General features: G+C 42.6%; 3 protein-coding genes across 10 annotated transcripts in view; 2 read left to right on the plus strand and 1 right to left on the minus strand.

Annotated features, from left to right (window-relative positions):
- Nucleotides 1-3,951, plus strand: part of TIAM2 (TIAM Rac1 associated GEF 2) — a 236,767-nt gene extending 232,816 nt beyond the window's left edge. For all 6 annotated transcript variants that reach the window (XM_015472916.3, XM_059889963.1, XM_024997095.2 and 3 more), the window contains 2 exons: nucleotides 34-156; nucleotides 3,595-3,951. The gene's annotated coding sequence lies outside the window, so the exon portion shown is untranslated. The remainder of the gene's footprint in view (nucleotides 1-33; nucleotides 157-3,594) is intronic.
- TFB1M (transcription factor B1, mitochondrial) overlaps nucleotides 1-24,703 on the minus strand; it is a 67,365-nt gene that overhangs the window by 2,517 nt on the left and 40,145 nt on the right. For 2 of the 3 annotated variants that reach the window (XM_024996707.2, NM_001114610.1), the window contains exon 6: nucleotides 2,416-2,543. The exons of the other annotated variant lie outside the window; for it this stretch is intronic. In XM_024996707.2, the coding sequence (XP_024852475.1) occupies nucleotides 2,416-2,543 (128 nt within the window). The remainder of the gene's footprint in view (nucleotides 1-2,415; nucleotides 2,544-24,703) is intronic. 3 annotated transcript variants of the gene reach the window in all.
- Nucleotides 17,822-20,787, plus strand: CLDN20 (claudin 20). The gene has a single exon (XM_005211069.5). The coding sequence runs from the start codon at nucleotides 18,523-18,525 to the stop codon at nucleotides 19,234-19,236; it is 714 nt and encodes a 237-aa protein (XP_005211126.1). The 5' UTR covers nucleotides 17,822-18,522; the 3' UTR covers nucleotides 19,237-20,787.

Here is a 24,703-nt window from a genome sequence, read left to right on the forward strand (position 1 = left end):
AGCTACACCTGGATTCTGTTTTCTTCTCTCAAGTCTCAGAGGTGCAACAGAACTTGTCTCAAAGGGCTTGGAAGACGTCGTGGCAAGAGACGACAGAGTTTTCTTACAGGCTGATGGTCTTCTCAACTAGGAATGCCAGGTCCCCACATTTTCAGGGTGAGTTGACTGCGTTCAGTTTCATGGCAAGCAGGGGTCCGATCATAATTTCTGTGATCTGAGACTGCCGTGTGGTGTGATGTGACTGAGGGTCACCAAAAAGTCAAAGACGGTCACAAGACTTGGTCCATCTCGGCACAGGGGACGGCGTTGTGATGTGAAAGGAGCTCATTACTTAGCTGCGGGTGGTCTTGGAGATGCCAGGGCCAACTCTGGGCTCAGGCCTGTTCCAGGACTGCTACACATAGGATGTACTTTCTGTGATTTTTTTTCCCCTCCCTGACCCTGTGTGACCTCCAGCTTGCGTCCAACTTGTGGCAGTGCATCCTGGCTGTGGTGGGGGCGGGGGCAGGGGGGTGCGGGGAGCTGGGGTGAACCAGAAGGGTGCCTTCACTTATTGGTACCAGGACAGCCAGCAGCATCACCAACTAGAGTAGTAGTAGCATGAACACTGGCCTAACTCCAACGGCAGGCTGGGGATTCTACCTGTCCTGTCAGATCCTCAAGGGTGGGTCTGTGGATTCCAATGGTTTCAGGAGGCAGCTGTCCAGCTGGGCCTGAAGTAATTTCACATGCTAAGGGGACTCTTCACAGAACCAGAATGAGAGAACTGAAATGGAGCTAGCTAATCTTAGAAAATAATGTGTTCCAAGTCGCTTCAGTCATGTCTGACTCTCTGCAACCCCATGGACTGGAGCCTGCCAGGCTCCTCTGTCCATGGGATTCTCTAGGCAAGAATACTGGAGTGGGCTGCCATGCCCTCCTCCAGGGAATCCTTCTGGCCCAGGGCTCGAACCTGTGTCTCTCTACATCTGCATTGGCAGGCAGGTTCTTTACCACTAGCGCCACCTGGGAAGCCCTAGAAAATAGTATGTGCCTCTAAAGCTAAACTGATGTAAAGAACTACAGTTGACTGTATTAGGTGGATATCTTAAAAACACACATTTGCTTTCCTGCCTCCTTAGACTATGTTGGGCCTAGTCACATGTTTTCCTGACTGTCACTGGCTATCAAGCATCACTGGTGACCTTGAGGCCTTTCAGGCTCACACACAGGAGCTCTCTGTTAATAAAAACAGATACACACGGATCTCACGGATACGCCAGACGTTTTTCTGGCTACTCAGAAGTTATCTTTGCTTCCTAATTTTAAACATGTCCTTAAAATCTTCAAGATATAGCAACCTGATGGAAAGAGGGCATTAAAAAACCCACTTAGTGTGTGATAGGAGATACACATATTTGGTCTCTGTCCTGAGACAGAGCTTCTAAAATCTTTGGAATTTCCTGTGTAAGGGGTGACAGGAACATCGTTTGTTATTCATAACAAGCCCCTTTTGATCATATCTGAATTCTGTGCGAATGAGGTGATTCTTGGTGGCCCCTGGAAAGCATCAGGCTAGGGGACTCAATTATATGACTGAAGGATGCACCTACCACTGCTCGTCTGAGGAGGGAAGAGCTGGAGAACTGAGCTTGATCGCCAGTGGCCAATGCTTTACTCAGTCCTGCTTGGGTAATGAACTTCATAAAACCCCCAAATGATAGGGTTAGGAGAGCTTCAAGGCTGGTGGACACACGAGGTGCTGGGAAGGAAGAAACCTCGAGAGGGCATCCCGCCCCCAAACCATGTCCTGGACCTCTCCTCCAACTTTGGCAGTTCCTGAGTTATAGCTTTTAAAACCAATACATGAAAGTAAGTGTACTGTGAGCCATTCTAGCAGATTGCTGAGGCTGAAGATGGACGAGATCATGGAAACTGCCGATTTACAGCCAGTCAGAAAATATCAGCAGCAACCTGGGACTTGCCACTAGTGTCTGCGTTAATGCCAGGCAGTGAGTTATCAGACTTGAATTAAATTGCACGACACCCAGGTGGTGGTCAGAGAATTAGGGAATCTTCTTGCGTTGGAGAGACCACCACATGTGTAGTGGCAGAAGTGTCAAGAGTAACAACAGCTCAGATGGTTTGAGTCCTGAGTGAAATGATGACCACCCAGTACAGCCTCACTGCAAACTGTGTGATGTCAGTTTTAGTTTGTACTTATGACCAAACCAAACAGAACCTGCCGGTGGCATATGCGGTTAAGACAACGTATTGCTTTCTCCTCAGTGGCTGTTAAGTTTGTTCATCTCAGGATCTGAACTAAGAGTAATATTTACGGCAGTTTGAACAACTGTAAAAACATCAGTTCCTAATCTTGGAAGGTGATTGAGGAGTTTGTAAAAAGTGCTACCAAGCAGGAAAAAGCATTCTTACCCGAGCCCTCGATGGCAGTATTTCCTTCGGAACTGAAAGGCATTCTGAACCACCTTCTCCACCAGCTTGAAGGGCTGCTTGATCCTGGGCCGGGTCAGGGGGGTGAAGTGCACCACCCCCGAGTCCACCTTCATCGTCAGAACACACACAGGATTTTACTGCCTGCTATAGTACATTAAACGGTTTATCTTCGTACAGCACAGGAGGATAGATCAGCAGGAGCACGGCAGATCTCCTCCAGGCATGTAAGACGATACACTCGCCTCTGAGCTGCCGCAGGGAACTCCCAGTTGGCTGTATCTGTTCTGTAACGGCAGCCACTAGGCCTGTGCTTAATAGTCACTTAATTTTAGAATGTGGTTTTACAATGGCCATTTAAGATTAAAGTCTGTAGGCAGGTAACAGCATAAGAATATTTAGCTTTTGAATGAGTAAAAAATAAGCTGCAGCAGAAGTTCCGAGTGTAAGTCTGGACTTCAAAAGCCTGAGACATGGGAGCTGGGCCCCCAGGGACTACTCAGCACTGAACTCCCCATAAAGGGAATCAATTAAGACACCAATTCTTTCAGATATAGATACTGATTAATCAGCTGGATTGAATTTATGCTCGTCTGCATGGCCACATAACTTTCTGCTAACAACTTTAAACGTCCCACGAGGCAAAGGCAGGAACCAAATGTAATGGAAACCACCAAAAATACTACTGTTTAAGTGTTAAGCTACTACCAGCTGTTGAGATTCTTTATCAGAAAATAAAAATATCCCTATTCTAAAAATGGACTCACAGTGGTTCACAAGGATATATTCAGAACAACACTAGAAAAATACTGAAAGTAAAGACTAGGAGAGGAAATGGAGTCAAAGCAGCTATGACACACACACAAGCCTGACACAGATGTGGTCTGGGAAATGGGAAGTCTACTCGTAATTTACAAAAGCTTCAGGCTCTAAGGGATTATTGCTAAACCTGCTCCTTAGAACATCATACACTCTAAGAAAGTCCAACAATTTATGAAGTGTGGGCCATATCACTACTTGTCCAAAGGAACCCTATGTTTTAAAACTCAAAGGGGTTATCGCATTCTCTCGGGAGGACATGCTCCTAAATATCCTTGTAGCTGCAAAATTATTCCTTCAAATGGGCCTGTAATATATAAGGCAACTTTTGTTTGTTTTTAGGTTGGAGGAAAAGTATTTGCACGTGATGTGAGGATGTTTGGATAAGAAAGACCCAAGAAGACCAACCTGGATGGGCTTTCAGAGGCGCCAGAAGGGTTTCTCCTGCTAGGTGGGGGTCTGAGCTGCCTGGAACCGCCCCGCTGACCTCCCCCATCACTGAGGCTGGCAAATGCTGAGAATGTTCTAAGCTGGAGAGTGAAAGCTGGCAATGGAGAGACTTTGCACCTGAAAATGCTCCCTAAAATGTCCATCTTCAGACTGTTTTAGTGACGATTATACACTTTGGGTGGAACAGTTATTCTCCCACTGCAGAGTGACTATCTCAATGTGCTTATTAAATTTGAATAGTTTTTTCAAGTTGTGCTCTGTGTGTTTCTCCAAGTTCACTAACAAGCACTTCCTAAGTTCTTGTTTTAGTGAACTTCCAAGTTCACTTTTAGCACTTTCAGCTAAAAGGCCAGGACTTTCCTTAGAGCTTCACAAAAACACCACGAAACAGGATCCAGGCGCCCCAGAGGGCCTGTGGTCAACACAGAGGAGAGAGGCACGGGACAGCACATGGGACTGGGGATCAAGTGAACTCAACTGTTCTAGACCGTTCTCTCAACTTTGCCCACCCCTTTCTCCCACCTGTGCTCACTGGCATTCCGGTCCTGACCGCTCATTCTGCCAACCCTCTATGACTCAGCCCCTTGAATCCTTTCCATCCAATCCTTCCAAATTAGTTCTGAAAGGATTCTTCCAGGCAGCAGCCTGCCAGTCTCCAGAGAAAATAATTTTTTATTAAACTGAGATAAAATTAAACCCTACCCAACCCTAAACCCACACAATATTATCAAAACTCTAATGTTCAAATACTATTAAGACCAAAGGCACGAAAACAGGGATAGATGCATTCTCCTTCCAGTAAGAAACTGCCACTCCTAGAATCCTTGGATTTAAAAATTTGGCCTCATCTTTATTTGCCTGATTTTATGTCCGACTCTGTGCAACCCCATAGACGGCAGCCCACCAGGCTCCCCTGTCCCTAGGATTCTCCAGGCAAGAACACTGGACTGGGTTGCCATTTCCTTCTCCAATGCATGAAAGTGAAAAGTGAAAGTGAAGTCGCTCAGTCGTGTCCGACTCTTAGTGGCCCCATGGACTGCAGCCCACCAGGCTCCTCCATCCATGGGATTTTCCAGGCAAGAGTACTGGAGTGGGGTGCCACTGCCTTCTCTGTTTGAGATATAGCTAGTATTTACAAATACAGGCAACGTCTGTTTTTTATTTTTTAAAAAGTTTAAAACCCTGTATAAATATAGCAGCACTCCATATAAACTGTAGCAGTAGACTTCTAAAGTTTGAATTTAACTCTGATACCCAGTTAAGTTGGCTAATAGTATGTTTCAGATAAAAGGAAATCTCCACTCACAATCAAATACAGTCACTGTTTAGCAGAGGATCACAGAAAACTCAGGCAAAAAGGCTCTTCGGGGAACGTGTCCTGCTTCTCTGGAAGACCTACACCACCCTCTTTTCTACACCTGCCTCCAAACACACTTCTCGAATCACGCTGTAGGATGGAGCCCATTTTCTGTAGAACCACAGGGAAGCTACTTGGTAACTATGGTAATAGATTCAAAAATGCTTTTTACTTATAAATGAATGCTTATTTAAAATTACAACCATTAAATTTCCTTGCCTGAGTTTTAAGTCTGTTAAAGGGTTTGATTCCAAAAAAGAAGTCAGTGCGTGGGCACTAGACGCAGCTAAAACTCCTGGATGAAACGCCGCCGTCCCGTTCCGAAATCAGCCGGTCAGTGTACTAAAATGACCTACTGAAACTTCAAACTAGAGCATTTACAACGGTAAATATTTGCCTCTCCAACCCACCGCAAGGTCAATGCTGCACAAAGTGGAGGTTCTGCTTCTCAACATGAGCAGGCTGGAGGCCAGCGTGTCTAGGACGTGACTGGTTATGAGCTCAGAGCAGCACTTTGGCCTCACGGGAGAACTGGGGTAAGAAGCTATTAAATCTCAGACATTGCCAGCTCAGATCCTGAATCAACACGGTCCAAGGAACACTGAAGACTGTACAGCCCTGTTTCTTTGAGATGATCATCATAACATGTCAAAGAGCTCAATAATTACCCCCACGGAAAGGTACAGACAGAATATTGGCCATTATCTAAGAAAAGGTCTTCAACAGCTCCCATGGTGTTCAGGACCATTAAAGGATAAGCCACTGGAGAAGAAAAACGCTTAGGAAGTTACAGTTCACTTAGCCAAGATATGACCACAACTGGGAGAGGACGGAAGGAGTGATGCGAACAAAGGATGACTACAGGGAATAATGAGGCTCCAGAAACAACACAGGGATTCAACCTTCAAGGGAGGACTGTCTCAGATTCGTGTAGACGGCATGAAGGGTCCAGAGATCCTGAGGTAGGAGAGTCACGTTCGGCATCAGGTGAAATCAGAGTCGGGTGAGCGCCCTGAGGATGCTTGGTTCCTCCCTAACCAGTGCTGGCTCACTCCCTCAGGGTTCCCACGCCCACGTCTCCATCAGAACGTCCTGGGCCCTGCGGCTGCATCTGCCCCCAAGAAGGGGAGCGGTCACAGTCACTACTGCCTGTGATAGTATAGTTAAGCAGCTTGGAGAATGCCAGAGTGTTTTCCCTCTCTTTTCCTTCTTAGAATGATACAAAAAGAACAGATTTTAAACAGTCACAGTGTTTACTCTGGGAGCATAAGCATGTAAGAAGAGTGAGCGAGCTGAGGGCACGATAAGAAATAAGTCCAAGAGGCAGCCAAAGTGAGGGCAGAGGATGGAGAGGGCTTTTTACTGGGTATATCATGTAAATAAAAGTATGTATGTAAATTAGGCCTACCAGCAACAAGACATATGAGGGTTTCTTGGTCCCAAGGATGGGAACAATTTTGGGGAGATGAATGCTTAATTTTAAACAAATACAAGACGGACACCCAAAAAAGATGTCCTGTTCATTATAGGGGACTGGAATGCAAAAGTAGGAAGTCAAGAAACACCTGGAGTAACAGGCAAATTTGGCCTTGGAATACGGAATGAAGCAGGGCAAAGACTAATCGAGTTTTGCCAAGAAAATGCACTGGTCATAACAAACACCCTCTTCCAATAACACAAGAGAAGACTCTATACATGGACATCACCAGATGGTCAACACCGAAATCAGACTGATTATATTCTTTGCAGCCAAAGACGGAGAAGCTCTATACAGTCAGCAAAAACAAGACCAAGAGCTGACTGTGGCTCAGATCATGAACTCCTTATTGCCAAATTCAGACTTAAAGTGAAGAAAGTAGGGAAAACCACTAGACCATTCAGGTATGACCTAAATCAAATCCCTTATGATTACACAGTGGAAGTGAGAAATAGATTTAAGGGCCTAGATCTGATAGAGTGCCTGATGAACTATGGAATGAGGTTCATGACATTGTACAGGAGATAGGGATCAAGACCATCCCCATGGAAAAGAAATGCAAAAAAGCAAAATGGCTGTCTGGGGAGGCCCTACAAATAGCTGTGAGAAGAAGAGAAGCAAAAAGCAAAGGAGAAAAGGAAAGATACAAGCATCTGAATGCAGAGTTCCAAAGAATAGCAAGAAGAGATAAGAAAGCCTTCTTCAGCGATCAATGCAAAGAAATAGAGGAGAACAACAGAATGGGAAAGACTAGAGATCTCTTCAAGAAAATTAGAGATACCAAGGGAACATTTCATGCAAAGATGGGCTCGATAAAGGAAAGAAATGGTATGGATCTGCAGAAGATATTAAGAAGTGGCAAGAATACACAGAAGAACTGTACAAAACAGAGCTTCATGACCCAGATAATCACGATGGTGTGATCACTGACCTAGAGCCAGACATCCTGGAATGTGAAGTCAAGTGGGCCTTAGAAAGCATCACCATGAACAAAACTAGTGGAGGTGATGGAATTCCAGTTGAACTATTTCAAATCCTGAAAGATGATGCTGTGAAAGTGCTGCACTCAATATGCCAGCAAATTTGGAAAACTCAGCAGTGGCCACAGGACTGGAAAAGGTCAATTTTCATTCCAATCCCAAAGAAAGGCAATGCCAAAGAATGCTCAAACTACTGCACAATTGCACTCATCTCACACGCTAGTAAAGTAATGCTCAAAATTCTCCAAGCCAGGCTTCAGCAATACGTGAACCGTGAACTTCCACTTCCTCATGTTCAAGCTGGTTTTAGAAAAGGCAGAGGAACCAGAGATCCAATTGCCAACATCCGCTGGATCATGGAAAAAGCAAGAGAGTTCCAGAAAAACATCTATTTCTGCTTTATTCACTATGCCAAAGCCTTTGACTGTGTGGATCACAAGAAACTGTGGGAAATTCTGAAAGAGATGGGAATACCAGACCACCTGACCTGCCTCTTGAGAAACCTGTATGCAGGTCAGGAAGCAACAGTTAGAACTGGACATGGAACAACAGACTGGTTCCAAATAGGAAAAGGAGTACGCCAAGGCTGTATATTGTCACCCTGCTTATTTAACTTATATGCAGAGTACATCATGAGAAACGCTGGGCTGGAAGAAGCACAAGCTGGAATCAAGATTGCCGGGAGAAATATCAGTAACCTCAGATATGCAGATGACACCACCCTATGGCAGAAAATGAAGAGGAACTAAAAAGCCTCTTGATCAAAGTGAAAGCGGAGAGTGAAAAAGTTGGCTTAAAGCTCAACATTCAGAAAACGAATATCATAGCATCTGGTCCCATCACTTCATGGGAAATAGATGGGGAAACAGTGTCAGACTTTATTTGTTGGGGCTCCAAAATCACTGCAGATTGTGACTGCAGCCATGAAATTAAAAGACGCTTACTCCTTGGAAGGAAAGTTATGACCAACCTAGATAGCATATTCAAAAGCAGAGACATTACTTTGCCAACAAAGGTCCGTCTAGTCAAGGCTATGGTTTTTCCTGTGGTCATGTATGTATGTGAGAGTTGGACTGTGAAGAAGGCCGAGTGCCGAAGAATTGATGCTTTTGAACTGTGGTGTTGGAGAAGACTCTTGAGAGTCCCCTGGACTGCAAGGAGATCCAACCAGTCCATTCTGAAGGAGATCAGCCCTGGGATTTCTTTGGAAGGAATGATGCTGAAGCTGAAACTCCAGTACTTTGGCCACCTCATGAGAAGAGTTGACTCACTGGAAAAGACCCTGATGCTGGGAGGGATTGGGGGCAGGAGGAGAAGGGGACGACGGAGGATGAGATGGCTGGATGGCATCACTGACTCGATGGATGTGAGTCTGGGTGAACTCCGAGAGTTGGTGATGGACAGGGAGGCCTGGTGTGCTGCGATTCATGGGGTCGAAAAGAGTCGAACATGACTGAGCGACTGAACTGAACTGAACTGACAAGAGGCACAAGAATGCACAAATACTGGATCAGGATATTCTGTTATACTTGGAGGTACTGAATGATCATAGGGAAAACACCTTTCTAAAACCACAACCTTTTCCACAAACCATGACTTTAGTGATTGTGTAACAGTGGCCCCTGGAGGTACCTGGGGACAGAGGAGGTTCCTGCTTGGGGCAGGGCTCTTGCAGCAGAGGGGGCTGCGGCCAGGGCCTGACCTCTGGTTTTGTTTCATGGCTCCAGAGGAACTTGAGCACCTCTGAATCAGTCAGCTCCCCGGGGGCTGGCTTCAATCTATACAAACTCACCAGGTAGTCAATAATTGCTGCTGCTATAAAAATTACCATTACTATACTGAGAAGATGGATAAATGAACATGGATGCAAATCTACTAATTCATAATGAGTCACAACTGTCAAAGAGACATGCAAGCTGACTCGTCAGTACATTCCCTTCCCAAGAAAACTACCTAAGGTGCAAGCTCTTATGCTGAGAAGGCTTGCGGAGGCATGGAGCAGGAACAAGCTCATGCAGATGCTGTCGCCATGGTCACTGGTGCTCAGCCCGCGGGCCTGGCCACTCATGGGCACAGGTACGGGGTGCTGGATTCTCCCAGGCCCTGTGCTCTCAGCACCCAGACCCGCTCTCCTTTGGCAGAGGTGCCCTCTAACTGTTCACGCTGTCCTGCTCTTCCTACTTCTGACTTGAAAGACAGTCTGTCTTTGTAAAGACGAATTCCATAGCTACTGGATCTCTTCCTTCATATGCTGATTTTACCAGTTTAACTCACGGAGTTTTGGGGGACCTCCTATGAATGTAACCAGAGGTATAACAATAAATAAAGAGAAATGATGGAAACTGATGTAAGCTCTCTATTTGGCAACATCACAAAGTCCACACGAACCCACCCAGGACGGCAGAGCGTGGGCCAGGACTGGGCCAGGACTGAAACGCAGGAGACCCAGTGGGCAGAGAGGGAGAAGCACAAGGCAGGCAGGCAAAGGCGGGGAGGAGGAGGGGCGGTGAGCCGAGAGCCAGGCTGGGACGAGGGGCGCTCAGGCCACAACCTGACACACTACCAGCAAGTGAGTATGTTTTAAAAAAAATGTCCTGGTTTTCAAAATAACATGCAAAGCGAACAACAGGTGTACAGGTTGATTACAGGTTGATCTCCAGGTGTCACTGCAAAATCCAAAGACTGCCTTAATATTCTAAAATAATGTGATAAAGACATAGAAAGCAAATCCTCAAGATCCTTTCACATGAAGACATTAAAAGGAGCAACAAAATGTTGGAAAAATAAGGTAGTAAGTAACAGAGAAATGGCAGTGTAAGCCACATCAGAAACACGTGTTTGTCGCACAGAGCCGTGGAGCCGGGTGGCCTCATTAGACGTTCGGGAGCACACAGTGACCACAGAACAGCCATCTTCATTTAAACAGTCCTCACTGTAATCGACTAGTCCACAAACCACCAATTCTAAAGGATCAAGTGTTCAGGGCAGCCTAAAGCATTATTTTAAATAAAATGACCATAAAGGCGGAGGAAAATAAAGCAGTGATTGTGCTCATAGCTGATACTGTTAATACTCCATGATGGAGTCAAGAAGAGAAACATTCTTTTAGGATTAAGTCAGTCGCTTTAAATCTGTGGGACTGGAACAGGTAAATTATCTTAATCTTAACCTAAACTTAAATTATTTTTTAAGGTTGAAGAGAAAATAAATGAGAAAAGACACTTAAAAAAAAATCAGAACCTCAACTTTCCATTGGAATTAAGTGGGCAGCATTTTAAACACACAGGGACTGGGCATCATCCCCGACAACAGAGCTGAGGGCCCCGGGGCGGGGCCTGGGCCCCAAGGCTTTTCTAAAGCGGGATGATGCTCGTGTGTGGGCAGAAGTGAGAGACGCTGGTCTGGAGAACCGCCTCCCCCAAAGGCTTGGTATCGCTATTTCTTCTCCAACATTCAGTCAAACTACTGATTCTTTAAACAAAAGCTTGTCTGAATATCCAGAATACTGTCACTGAGAACAATACACCAAGGGAATCACATGTCATTTTTTCTTAAAAAACAGATAAATGAAAACATTTTAAAGAAAACAGTTGGGTCTGCTGAGTCACTTGTGGACTTGGCATGAATGAGAAGCAAATGTTTCTATTTCAGGCTACAGAGGTGTCAGGGTTCATTCATTTCCAGAGCTTAACCCAGACCACCACAGAAAGGAGCGACTCCTATTATGAGACTTGAAAACACATTCTGTTCTAAATGGGACAGGGCAGGGCTGTGTGTACAGAGCTTCAAAAATCACGGTATTCTGGGCCTGAGTCCCACATTCCTGCTACTTACTCATTTTATGGACCTTATGTAACTTCTCAGGAGTTCAGTTTTCTCACCTCTAAAAATGAGATGATTTCTTCTCTCTCATAGACTTGGTTTAAGAATTAAATACCAGGACTTCCCTGGTGGTACAGTGGATGGGATCCTGCCTGCCAATCCAGGGGACCCAGGTTTGATCCCTGGTCCGGGAAAATTCCACATGCCGCTGAGCAACTGGGCTCGTGTGCCACAACTAGTGAAACTCACACACGTAAAGCCCGTGCTCCACATCAAGAGAAGCCAACTCAACGAGAAGCCCCCGCTCACTGAAACTGGAGAAAGCCCACGCAGCAAAGACCCAGCACGGCCAGATATAAAAAATATTAAATAAATACCACATTACCTCAGATAGTACTGAAGAACTGCAAAATTAACAAAATGACAGTCTCATTTAAAAATTACACTTTTAATCATGTAAAGGTAATGTATTATTGTTATTTTATATACTCAAAATCAGTTTCTGAACTCATTCAACAAATATCTGTCGCACCTTGAAAATAAGCCAGGCACCATTCCTGGCACAGCACTGGCAATTAACAGGATAGCAGGAAGTCCTTGCCCTTGTGAGGTTTACATTCTAGAGGTCTTAAGCCAGAGTAAGCAGGGGAGGGGCTCAGAGGTGGTAGGTTTCTTGATTTATTTTCAAGTTTTGGAACAAAAGAATTTGTTGACTGAATGGATATTGGGTATTGAAACAAAGGATTCTTTTAAGATCCAGGGATGCGTTTGCTGTTAACAGACACTGGGAAAGTGGGGAGAATCGCTGTGGGGAAGATCAGGAGTTCAGTCCTGTCCCTGACAGATCTGAGACGCCTATCAGTGAGTCACGTCGCCAGCTGGATATACAAAACTTGGGTGTTCAGTGGGGAAGGGCTGGAAAGAGAGATGTACTAAGATAAACAAAGATAAGGTTTACCTAGAGAAGCCTCTGGACTTAAAAAGATTTCTCTGTACTCTCTACATTGGCAGTGCATAATTATGTCAATGAATTAATTTCCCTGAGATTCCCTGGTGGCTCAGATGGTAAAGCGTCTGCCTGCAATGCGGGAGACCCGGGTTCGATCCCTGGGTGGGGAAGATCTCCTGGAGACGGAAATGGCAACCCAGTCCAGTACTCTTGCCTGGAGAATCCCACGGACAGAGGAGCCTGGTAGGCTATAGTCCATGGGGTTGCAAAGAGTCCGGCACGACTGAGTGACTTTACTTTCACTTTCTATGCGCTTTTACTTTCTAGCTCCTTTTCCTTGGGCCTCACTGTGCGGCTTGTGGGATCTTAGTTCCCCAACCAGGGATCCAACCGGCCTGGGCCATGTCAGTGAAAGCACCGAATCCTAACCTCTGGACCACCAGGGAAGTCCCTCTGGCTCTTTCTTTATATAAGAAATTCTGCCTTGTGTTAAAGGTCTACAGTTAATCAAAGTTATTTACATTTCAGAAGTTTGCCTTTTAAAAACAGGTGGTTAAGGGACTTCCCTGGTGGTCCAGTGGTTAAGATTCTGTGCTTTCTTTCAATGCAGGGGGTGAGGTTTTGATCGCTGGCTAGGGAACTAAGATTCCAAGACAGTGAGGTGTGGCTGGGGGGTGGGAGACAGGCAGTTAATACATTATAGGATAAGTGTACTCATCAAGACAGAAGAAAAACCCAAAAAGTTCTTGAAAACACTAAAGTACAGGGACTTCCCTGGTGGTCCAGTGGTTAAGAATCTGCCTGCGAGTGAAGGGGACACAGGTCTGATCTCTGGCCCGGGAAGGTCCCACATGCTGCGGAGCAACTAAGCCCAGGTGCCACGACTACTGACGCCTGCGTGCCCTAGAGCCCATGTGCTCCACAAGAGAAGCCACTGCGATGAGAAGCCCTAGCGCCACGACAAAGAGTAGCCCCCACCTGCCACAACTAGAGAAAGCCCACGCTCAGCAACAAAGACGCAGTGCGGCCAAAACTAAATAAATTACTTAAAAAAAAAAACAAAAAACCCAACAACGCAAGGTACATTAAAGCATGCTTAAGCCATTTATCCTCAGGAGGCTGTGTTATACTGGAGGCCAGAGCAGGGAGCAGTCACCGGCCCCTCCCTCCACCGGCCCCCAGTCAGCCTCAGCACAGGTGAGCGTGCACACCACCAACCACACGGGGAGCGGAACAAGCCGAGACACTGAAGGCATCTGGTGGACTCCTGACACAGCAGTGACAGCAATGCTGGGAGTGTCAGTGCCTGAGATTCAGCTCTACTCCATCCAGTACTTACACAGAGAACTGCTTATATATCTCATGAAATAAAAGAAGGAAGTTACGTTTATGTATCAGAATTACAACACTATGGCTAAAAAACAAAGGCAAAGACATTCGACTTCAAAGAGGAGGAAACAATACGTATCTTGCTAAATGCCAGACTTAGAGAAGATTAAAACCAACCAACAAAAAACTGAGAAAGATACAGATAACTGAAACATGGCTTTTTATTAGTCACTGCTTTTTAAAGAAATGAATAACATCTAACATGGCTATTAGCAGTAGTAAAAATTTAAACATCCAACCACACGTAAAATTATCTTCCGTTCTCATAATGGTTATAAACACACAGCTTGTAGAATTAAAATTACTGAGGTAGAAAAAAATGAGAACCCAAAGTAGATGAAGATGAAATATGTCTGTACCATTATTCATGGTGCAGCACCTCAGTGTTTGCTTTTGGTTTCATCTAAAATGTTTCATCACATTATTTCGATGTAATTTCTTTACAACATTTTCTAAAATCTATTAAGTGATACTTTAGAAATCTTTCTCAGTGTAAAGGCTAACAGAAGAAAATTCAGGATACCCACCTCTTACCCTTCCTAGAAAAACACTTGTAGGTTTACTGATCAGATTCTAGTCATCAGCTGGTACTGGATTTTCTTTTTACTTTTATCAAAATATATATGTTTAAACCTGTCTTTTGAATTTTTAGTCTGAAAGCTACCAATTTTGTAAATCTTGATTTCACACAAGTCAGAAGCACCAGGATAAAAAGAAAGTCTCACTGAACTATCATTTGCAAAGCACAATCTAGTTAAAAATATTTCAGACCACATTGTTTAATTGGGGACATTAAGTAATAAACTGTATCTCCCAACATAGATAAAAATTCAAAAATAAATTATAACTATGGACTAAAACATAATATTAAAAGAAAAGAAAGTCTTTCTGTCAGCACCCAAATAATTCCTCCTCTGTATACTGTGACACAAGAGCATTTTCAGCTTTCAGGTTTCGACAAATCCTGTTTTAACAACAACTCCCTCCCTTCCCCGCCTCTCTTGTCTTAATTCTCCCACAGCTCAAAAAATGAGATGGAGAACCTGGTATTTATCTTCTAGCACCATCAGCAGTTTTCACCTCTCCAGATTTCTGTGTTGCTCGTTGCTATCTGCAAGTTAACTTGGTGGAGTTTTATCATTAATATTCAGAAGCTGTGAACTGAGCCTCATGAATGTGGTGTCTCCTCATCAGACCTTGTTGGGGTTCAACTGAAGGCGACTGACAGAAGAGAGTTAAGATACTGAAGGCTGCTGACAAAAGGTATGGAAAATGAGGAGCTTCCATAATGCTTGGGGATCTAAATATAGACCTTCGTGTATAACTTGGTTTGAATTATAAGTTGTAAAGCTGTTTTTAAATGCTAGATTTGATATAAATAAATCTTGTCTGGAAAACTGACTTTACATTTTCATGAAATCCAGTTCAGAATTTCTTTGGGAAATAGCTTATGAATTTAACATTATAGGTTCTGTTCTATATGCAGCAGATTTTGGAAGCACGAGAGCGCTATTTAGAACTAAGTTTTCACATGTGACCTCTCTGCTTTTGCCTACTTTCACAGTATTTCACCACCACAACCACTGAAACAAAGTATTCCTTTATTCTCTATGAGACAGAAATGTGAAAGAACAGGCCACAAACTGTACCATGCTTATGGCTGGAGACAGAGAGGAAAAAAAAGATTTCACAGCAATAGCTAAGATGCCAGTATATTTTATGAAAGGAAAAGAGTGACCTTCATTTTGGAGAATGAATTCTAAGCTTTTTATGCAGAGGAAAGCACTTAAGAGTCCAACATTCACTAGTAAGTGAGCACTGTGCTAACTTAATGCAGTGTCATATTGTTTATACTGATTTTGGCCGTCTGTAATTTATCACTGCCAGCACTTGTTAATTAAGATGAACAGGCTGTCTGCAAGTCTGAGATACACTGTAATTTATAAAATGTATTGGTTAATGGGAAGAAAAGAGTTATAATTGGGAAGCTGAGCACAGACTGCACAGACTGATCAACACATAAAGGTTACTCAACCAAAGTGAAAAAAAAGAAAAAAGAAATGAGATGCTGATAGGGAATGCTAACAGCAGTCTCACTCTTAAAGAATCCCTTAAGCTGAGAGTGGTCTGAGAAGGCAGTACCTGAGTGAGCTGGCTGGAGTCTGAAATGCTAGAACTCAAACCTGAAAACAGCTGTTATGAAACTACAGACATGTGCTTTACTTTTTTTTTCTAGAAACCATAACTTTTATTTTGGTCTCAGATATGAAAAGAAATTTGGAAAACAGAGAAAGAATGAACTGTAGGATGGAAGGCAAAGCCGAGGTACTCTGATGCTACTGACTCTAAGAATTCAAAATCTCAGAGAAATATCCTGAAACGGTAGAATTTACATTTTAAGATTATGAACAAAAATAGAACAATCGAATTCAGACAGCCCAGGATTTAACCTCTTGGGGAATCAATGTTATTATAACTATACTGAACTATACAACTATATTCGCGGGAACACAGGCATGGAGTCGCATTACCGTAGATATCTCACAAAAGCCAGACATGATGGACCTCAGTGAGTCTCTGAAGCTAAGCCATTTGCTCGTTTGCCTTATTACTTCCCTCTGGAGTCTCTCTCTCTCTTGGTGAGAAAGGGAGTGAGGGAAGTTGACCATTAACAGTGGTTTTTGCCTCCAGATGCAGTAGCATTGTCCCTGCTTCCCACGGGAAACACACACGAGGATTTCACCAGGAATTACTGTGGTAGGCAGAGGCGGACAGGGTGAGGACGCTGAGAGGGGCAGAAGCGGGAAGCGGGCACTGCCGATCTACTGCTAAGGCGATCTACCACCTAAGTGTCCTAATCTGAAACAATGGTGATGGCCAAGATTATAGACCTATGGTTTCCTTCACCTTTAAGAGTCTATGAAAATGAATGGAATCGGCCTAAGGAAGGAAGAGGGAAAAAAACAGGGAAAAAAACACCATTAAATATTGGTGCCATTAAATATCAACTGTCACATGACATAAAATTTAAAAATACTAATAACAATGTCAGTTATAGTTTACTGAGTACCTTCCACAGGTTAGATAACTTCACTACTGTATGTACCTCCATGATACAGACACTATAATCCTCCCACCTTCCAGAAGAGGATATGAGGCACAGCAGGGTTCTGGAAAGCCAGGATGTGACCCAGGTATCTTATTAGATTCAGAGCTCATACTGCCTTGTGTGAAACAGATATGAATCATTATAGAACCATTCTAACACATCATTCAAAAGTTAATTAGGAAATGCACAAAAGTCAGTGTTGCTGTATTTCAGAAACTATTATATTTTCCTCAAAGAAGGCAATAAATATTGTCAGATTAAAACACAGCAAGCACTATCTTTTCCCTCTTATAAAAAAAAAGGGAGGGTGGTGCAAAGAAAAGTGTGAATTATTTTTCTTACTTTCTCAAATACAAATGATGTGGTTACTTCTGCTTTGTACTTTCAAGATCCTATGTCACTACTTCTGAATCATTTAGAATAACCGGTTTTGCAGCAGACTTCATTTGGGTCAGGGAACGGTTCTGGTCCCCACTAGAAAGGATCTCACATTCTTAAAAGCAAAAGACACTGGCTCAGTTGTTTCAGTTTTGAATAACTTATACCTGAAGGGAGGCAATGGCATACCTTGCTGCTAAGTCGCTTCAGTCGTGTCCGACTCTGTGTGACCCCATAGACAGCAGCCCACCAGGCTCCCCCGTCCCTGGGATTCTCCAGGCAAGAACACTGGAGTGGGTTGCCATTTCCTTCTCCACTGCATGAAAGTGAAGTTGCTCAGTCGTGTCCGACTCTTAGCGACCCCATGGACTGCAGCCTACCAGGCTCTCCGTCCATAGGATTTTCCAGGCAAGAGTACTGGAGTGGGGTGCCATTGCCTTCTCCGAATGGCATGCCTTAGGTAAAGATTTTCCAAATTGGAAATCAGAGATATCATGCTAGTGAGTTTGAGTTCTTTCTATTACTTTCTTCTCCTTCTTTAACAATTCACTTGGGTCATGTGAATGGCATGAAGAGTGTTTAACAGATTTTTAAAATAATCATTTTTCAGTACTGAAAATTTTTCTAATATATATTTATAAATCAATTTTAACAGATGGGTTTAAACTATTCTTATTACTAATAGGGTATTTTAATTAGAAATAACATTTTTAAAACCTGTCATACTATTAAAATCCTTTATCACCTATCCTACGGCTGGAATTCAATGCCTAAATTTCCTAACAAGGTACAGGCCTACCCTATAGACAACTTCAGCAGGGTTTAAATTTTAAGTAAAACTACTATATATAAAATAACTGACAAGAACCTACTGTATAGCACAGGGAATGCTACTCAATATTCTGTAATGACTTACAGAGAATAGAATCCAAAAAAGAGTGGACGTACGTATAACTGATTGACTTTGCTGTACAGCAGAAGCTGTAACATGTTATAAATTAATTACACTCCAATAAACACTTTTTAAAATTTTAAGTCAAGAAACAAAGTGGACATCTCCTTCCTTGACTCCATGCACCAAGCACCACCTGACCAAAATCACTGAGGAAACGGCAGCCCCGGGGGCCTGGTGTGAGCTTCTCTCCTGGGAAGCGGTGACCTCGTCCCCTGTGGAGGCCTCGTCAGGTGTGTCTCAGTTTTCACTGTTCACAGAAGTCTTTGTTTGTCCTTTCTTTCAGTCCTGATCTTGTCTTCTTTCCCCAGCCTTTTGTTACTTGGTTTTCTACTGTGCAGAAATAGCTACAATTCTGACCGAGAGCCATCAGGGTTTTCTGGGAGGACAGAGGTCGCAGCGACGTCATGGCCACAGCGGGTGTCCAGCTCCTGGCTTTCGCCCTGGCCTTATCTGGGGTCTCTGGAGTCCTCGCGGCCACGCTGCTACCCAACTGGAAGGTGAACATGGATGCGGGCTCCAACATCATCACGACCATCGAGCGGCTGGAAGGGCTGTGGATGGACTGCATGTGGTACAGCACCGGGATGTTCAGCTGCACTCTGAAGTACTCCGTCCTGGCCCTCCCCAGCCACGAGCAGGCCGCGAGGGCCGCCATGATCCTGGCCTGCATCCTGTCTGCAGTGGGGATCTGCACTTCCACAGTGGGGATGGAGTGCACTCGCTTAGGAGGGGACCTGGAAACCAAGAGGCATGCCTGTTTTGCTGGAGGAGTTTGTTTCCTGTCTGCAGGGACCTCTGGTTTAATACCAACTGTGTGGTACACAAAGGAGATCATAGCAAACTTTCTGGACTTGACGGTTCCACAAAGCAACAAACATGAGCCTGGAGGAGCTGTCTACCTTGGAATCATTTCGGCCGTGCTGCTGGTGATCTCCGGCATGATCTTCTGCACATCCTGTCTGAAGAAGAATTCGGGAGCTTTGCTCCACCCATGCAAGCAGCCGCCCGTCTCCACCGCACAGCCAGAGGACAGTTCGGCATACAGCCTGAAGGACTGTGTGAAGAACTGTGTGATGCACGTGGAATTTTTAGGTGCCTGCTGTGACTTTTGTCTTTAAATACCAGAATTGTGCTTAACTTTCTCTACAAAGAATGTGAAATACTTTAAAAATGAAGTTTTTCAAAATGCTAGATTTTGTGTATATCTGTTTTACATTACTTTCCCATTATTATCATGTTTTACCTGAAGATTTATAAAAGAAACCGGTTCTGATTATATTAATAAGGCAATTATTTTACAGCCTTTTCTTCTTAAAGATAAACTGTTGATACATCTTACTGCTGCTGCTAAGTCACTTCAGTCGTGTCCGACTCTGTGCAACCCCATAGACAGCAGCCCACCAGGCTCCCCCTTCCCTGGGGTTCTCCAGGCAAGAGCACTGGAGTGGGCTGCCATTACATCTTACTAACCGGTATTTAATTGGACTTCATAAAAGAACTAAGTATAAAAAGCACCTTGTCCTGGTGTTAATTCAGGTATCATCTGCTTTTGCTATCTCTGCCTGACGACAGTAACTTACTTCTGTTTTCAAGCTCCATTGTATGACTGCACCTTACGCACAGAAGATGTCCACTTGTTTCAGAGGCGGCCCAAACCTCGAGTCCCCATCCACTGTGGCCTCCCGGCAGAGGACATTTTTTACACTTTAGGAAATATAATCTCCATACAATATGGCATTCAAAGATTAGGTGGAAATAAAGGAAATTGGTAAATGCTACCACAGCAAAGCAAAATCAAACTAAACCCAAAGTGAAATCTCTAGGACTTTTAAAGCATTATGTATAAGCTAAGTGAAAACAAGAAGAATCTGTTTTAAAATGCTTATGAACTGCCCTCTTGTGGCTGCTAACAAGAGGACTCTCCAGATTAGGTTCATTTACCTCTAGCGTTTTTGATTTGCCCCTATCATTTAATATCACACTGATTAGTATTTGAATGCTAAAGGTTACTTTCAAGTTGTCATTTTTTCTTAAGTTTGATTCATGTTAAAAACGTTTTTACAAATGAGGTGCTTCAATTAATGGTTATGAAAATGTTTTAAAGAACAAAGAATGCTTTAAAAGTTAGATTATCTTATATGTAATTCAAATATTTAAAGAAAATAAAAACTGGATTTTCCAATGTGCAAAAGAAACACCGCACACAGCTGTTTCTAATAATTTATTCATTTAAGCTTAGTTATTGTTCATAACATAATGGTAAAGGGGGAAAGGCTACTTCATTATGCATTAATAGTGGGAAGTTATCTTTTATGTGAATAAATAAGTTTGAATTGTGCATATGAAGTACAGACTAAAATATTTTACAGCTGTTTTATTTGATAGATCATTCTCTCCTGTATCATCAAAGATCTAAAATAAAGATATGATTTCACATGGGTATTAGGAATGCATTTATGTATATATTCCTTTTGAGTGGTCAAAATATCTTCTAAGCAAATGTCATCTGTATTTTTAGCTATATGACTTGAGAATATACTAACTTTATTGACTTTAAAGGATTTCCATCATAGTGTGTAATTTTGCAAAATTTGTTGCATATTTCTGTTTACCTCCAACAATTTTGTTCATTTCATTGTGTTTTATAAATAAAAAGTATCATCTGCAAAAAAGCAATTTTGTTTCCTCCCTGGATTTATATTTATTGCTTATTTTACTCTTGAGTACATATGAAAGCATAACTAATTAAGTTGAATTATAATTAAGCATAATTAAAATGGATTATAATTGTAAATACTTTTTTTTCTATTCAACACTTGTTTTATCTGATTTTTAAGGAGGACAATGCTGGTATTTTTCTAATTATAAAACTGACTTTTAATTTACACATTTTTCTTTTAGACTCATCCACTTCCAAAAAGCATTTGAGGCAATTGAAAATAAAACTGCTGGCCCAATAAATACAAAAACCAAAAGATAAAGAAGACAGGCTAAAATCACAAAGAAAAGGAAGACAGGAATAATCCTGGTTTACAGTTGTTAAAGCAATTAAATATGAACTTTAGTTTTGAACTTCCCAGGTAACCAGGTCAGAGAAGGCCACATAAGGAATGTGACAGCTTTGTCTAGTGGCAGAAACCAGAGCTGTGGGTGGCACCATACCCCTAACCCCGCTCCCCCAGCTGTTGTGGGTACTGGATGCTAATGGCTCATGGATCAGGGGCTGACTCTACTGAAGGTCAGGGCACCACTGCTTCCAGGAGGTGGAGTCAGACTGACTGACAGTGGTACATCAAGGTACTCCCCTGTATCTTCTGTGGACTCATCCATTGACTAAGCTTAAGATTATTTTACCAGAGGTTGAGGCCTCAAGAGCTGCGGGCAAGTGCAGCTGAAAGCCTCTAAACTGCTGCTGTTCTCAAAGGTCACGTGTGGATGCCCCAAAGTGCTGACCTTTATGTCAGGGGTGTAACATCTTTAATTCATCTAAGATTGTACTGACACAGTTTTATGCTTTCAATCTGTACTATGTTAGGGTGTTACTTGCTCCATATACCATACTTCTAAATAGACAAGATATAAATTATATGTCTTAAAAGTTATAATCCACATTACTTTATTAGGATATTACAACTAGTCCATAAATAATTGTTTATAACCATAACAGTAAGCCTCTTGATGAAAGTGAAAGAGAAGAGTAAAAAAGTTGGCTTAAAACTCAACATTCAGAAAACTAAGATCATGGCATCCGGTCCCATCACTTCATGGCAAACAGATGGGGAAAGTGACAGACTTTATTTTTTGGGCTCCAAAATCACTGCAGATGGTGACTGAAGACATGAAATTAAAAGACCCTTGCTCCTTGGAAGAAAAGCTATGACCAACCTAGACAGCATATTAAAAAGCAGAGGCATTACTTTGCCAACAAAGGTTCGTCTAGTCAAAGCTCAGGCTTTTCCAGTAGTCATGTATAGATGCGAGAGTTGGACTATAAAGAAAGCTGAGCGCCAAAGAATTGATGCATTTGAACTGTTGTGTTGGAGAAGACTCTTGAAGAGTCCCTTGGACTTCAGGTAGATCAAGCCAGTCCATCCTAAAGGAAATCAATCCTGAACATTCAAGGGAAGGCTGATGCTGAAGCTGAAACTCCAAAACTCTGGCCACCTGAAGTGAAGAACTGACTCACTGGAAAAGACTCTGATGCTGGGAAAGATTGAGGGCAGGAGGAGAAGCGGGCGACGGAGGATGAGATGGTTGGATGGCATCACCGACTCAATGGACATGAGTTTGAGCAAGCTCCAGGAGTTGGGGATGGACAGGGAGGCCTGGCATGCTGCAGCTCATGGGCTCACAAAGAGTCGGACACGACTAAGTGACTGAACTGATAACAGTAAGATTTACCTTTAACTGTCTCCTTGTGTGAGCTACTCCTGTTAGGCACTGCATCTCGATTATTTCTATTCCTCACCAACAACACTAAGGGTGACATTACTACCCTATTTGATGTATTAAAACTCAGCCTATTAACATGACCAAGTTCTCAGAACTAGGAGCACTGGAATTCCAGGAGGACCAGCTGACTTGAAAGCACTTCTAGCTCTTCTACCAGTGTCTGTGTCACATCAATCAGAAGGGCCTGCTGCAATTCTCAGATTGTATCTAAGTGTCTTTTCTGCTACCTTGGAGTATAGGACAGTGATGTGGAAAGGATGTTAAAGCAGCAGATCCACAACCACAATTTATAACAGAAAAAAGGTGACATAAAATTTTGAGGGAATAGCTAATGGCTCAGGATTTCTCACACTTGAGTACGGCAGTCTCTCAGTATCTGTGGGGCACTGGTTCTAGGACCCCCATGGATTCCAAAAATCAAAGGACACTCAAGTAAGTCCCTTATACAATGTGGCACAGCATTCGCACAGATCCTACATACATCCTCCCAAATACTTTCAATCATCTCCGATTACTTATAATACCTAATACAAAGTAAATGGTATGTAAATAGATGACAATAAGTGGCAAATTCAAGCTTTCCTTTTTGGAATGTTCTGGAATTTTTTTCTATTTTTAATCTGGGTGTTGACTAAGTCTACCAATGTGGAACCATGGATATGGAGACTGACGACAATGTGCAGTCTAATTGAAAAAAATTACTGTGGAACCCCAGAAATGTATGGATTCTCAGGGGTTTTCAGATGCCAGCTTGAGAGACTTAAACTAATCTTATGTTCTCATGGAAGCATTTTTCAACTGTGAATCTGTACTGCAAAAGAGATTTTGTCTTCTAATTGGTAAAATAATGTTATTAACTCAGTGAAAGAAAAATACAAAATTATAAAAAATTCTAACTTAAAAATCCATTTACTACAAATTGTAAGAAAAATTAGAATAGACAAATTAGTCTAATTTTAAGAACCTAAGAGATTGTGTTTTCTGTAAATAGAAAAGAATTTGGGGTTCAAACTTTGGGGACTGCGCTAGAGAAGTTAATGAGAGGGAAGAGTCTGGCAAGAGTGAGCCAGGTGTAGCTGTAATAGGTTTACAGCAGTGAAAGTTCTGTCATTAAAGCTTGATTTTGATTAAGTTAGTTAAAGACTGATTATTAGAAGGGTTAATTGATTCTCGCAGGAAAAATCCTAAGATGGTTGTAAGTAAGCCTTTCTTGTTATATCAAAAGAATTTCTCCAAATCTAATTCTTAGAATTTGATTAAGAACACGTATTGAATTTTAGTAAATTTCTTCTGAGCATATACAGAGAATTAACCTCCCCCTTTCAACTCTTTCAGGAATCTGCCTGCACCTCTATTTTAGCACTGAGCATATTTTGTCTGTGTTGTGCTTGAGACGTTCTCTTCTTCTGTTTAGAAGGATTTAGCCAGCAGGACCGCCATATACTGTTATTTTTTATCAATTCTGTAAAAACTCTTCCCCTTTCTTATGAAAACGAATTCTTAAAGATTTGCTCAATGTTAACGATCAGTCAAATATTTTCTGGCTTTCCTCAGAGTACTCCTGATTTGCCCTAATATGGTAAAACTACTTTAGAGAAGTAGCATATTCTTTTACAACTAAAATTTAATCATTTGTTTCCTTTCTAATAATACATTCTCTCTCCCTTGATTACCATTTGCTTAGGTTACAAATAAATTACCTACATGTATTATTTATAACACAATAAAAACTAAGCAAAGAAAACTTCTGCATGCTTAGTTTGCCAAAAAAGCAAACATCCTCAGTGGGGGAAAAAACAATCAAAGACACAGCTAGCTATTTTACAAATAATACTTTCATAAGGCCTTAGTCCTGGAGGGGAAAGTACTTTTAGTTAACTACATGCGTGTTCAGTCACTCAGTTGTGTCTGACTCTTTGCGACCCCATAGATTGCAGCCTACCAGGTTCCTCTATGGAATTTTCCAGGCAAGAATACTGGAGTGGGTTGCCATTTCCTTCTCCAGGGGATCTTCCTGAGTCAGGGGTCGAGCCCAGGTCCTCTGCATTGGCAGGTGGATTCTTCACCACTAAGTCACCTGCGAAGTGCTTTAATAAACTACATGTGGATCTTATCCTTTTAAATAAAAGACAA

The sequence above is a fragment of the Bos taurus genome, chromosome 9 (assembly GCF_002263795.3).
Source record: "Bos taurus isolate L1 Dominette 01449 registration number 42190680 breed Hereford chromosome 9, ARS-UCD2.0, whole genome shotgun sequence".
In the NCBI taxonomy this organism is placed as follows: Eukaryota; Metazoa; Chordata; class Mammalia; order Artiodactyla; family Bovidae; genus Bos; species Bos taurus.

Coding starts and splice junctions, on each gene's coding strand:
- CLDN20 (XM_005211069.5), top strand. CDS start 18,523: ATGGCCACAGCGGGTGTCCAGCTCCTGGCTTTCGCCCTGGCCTTATCT.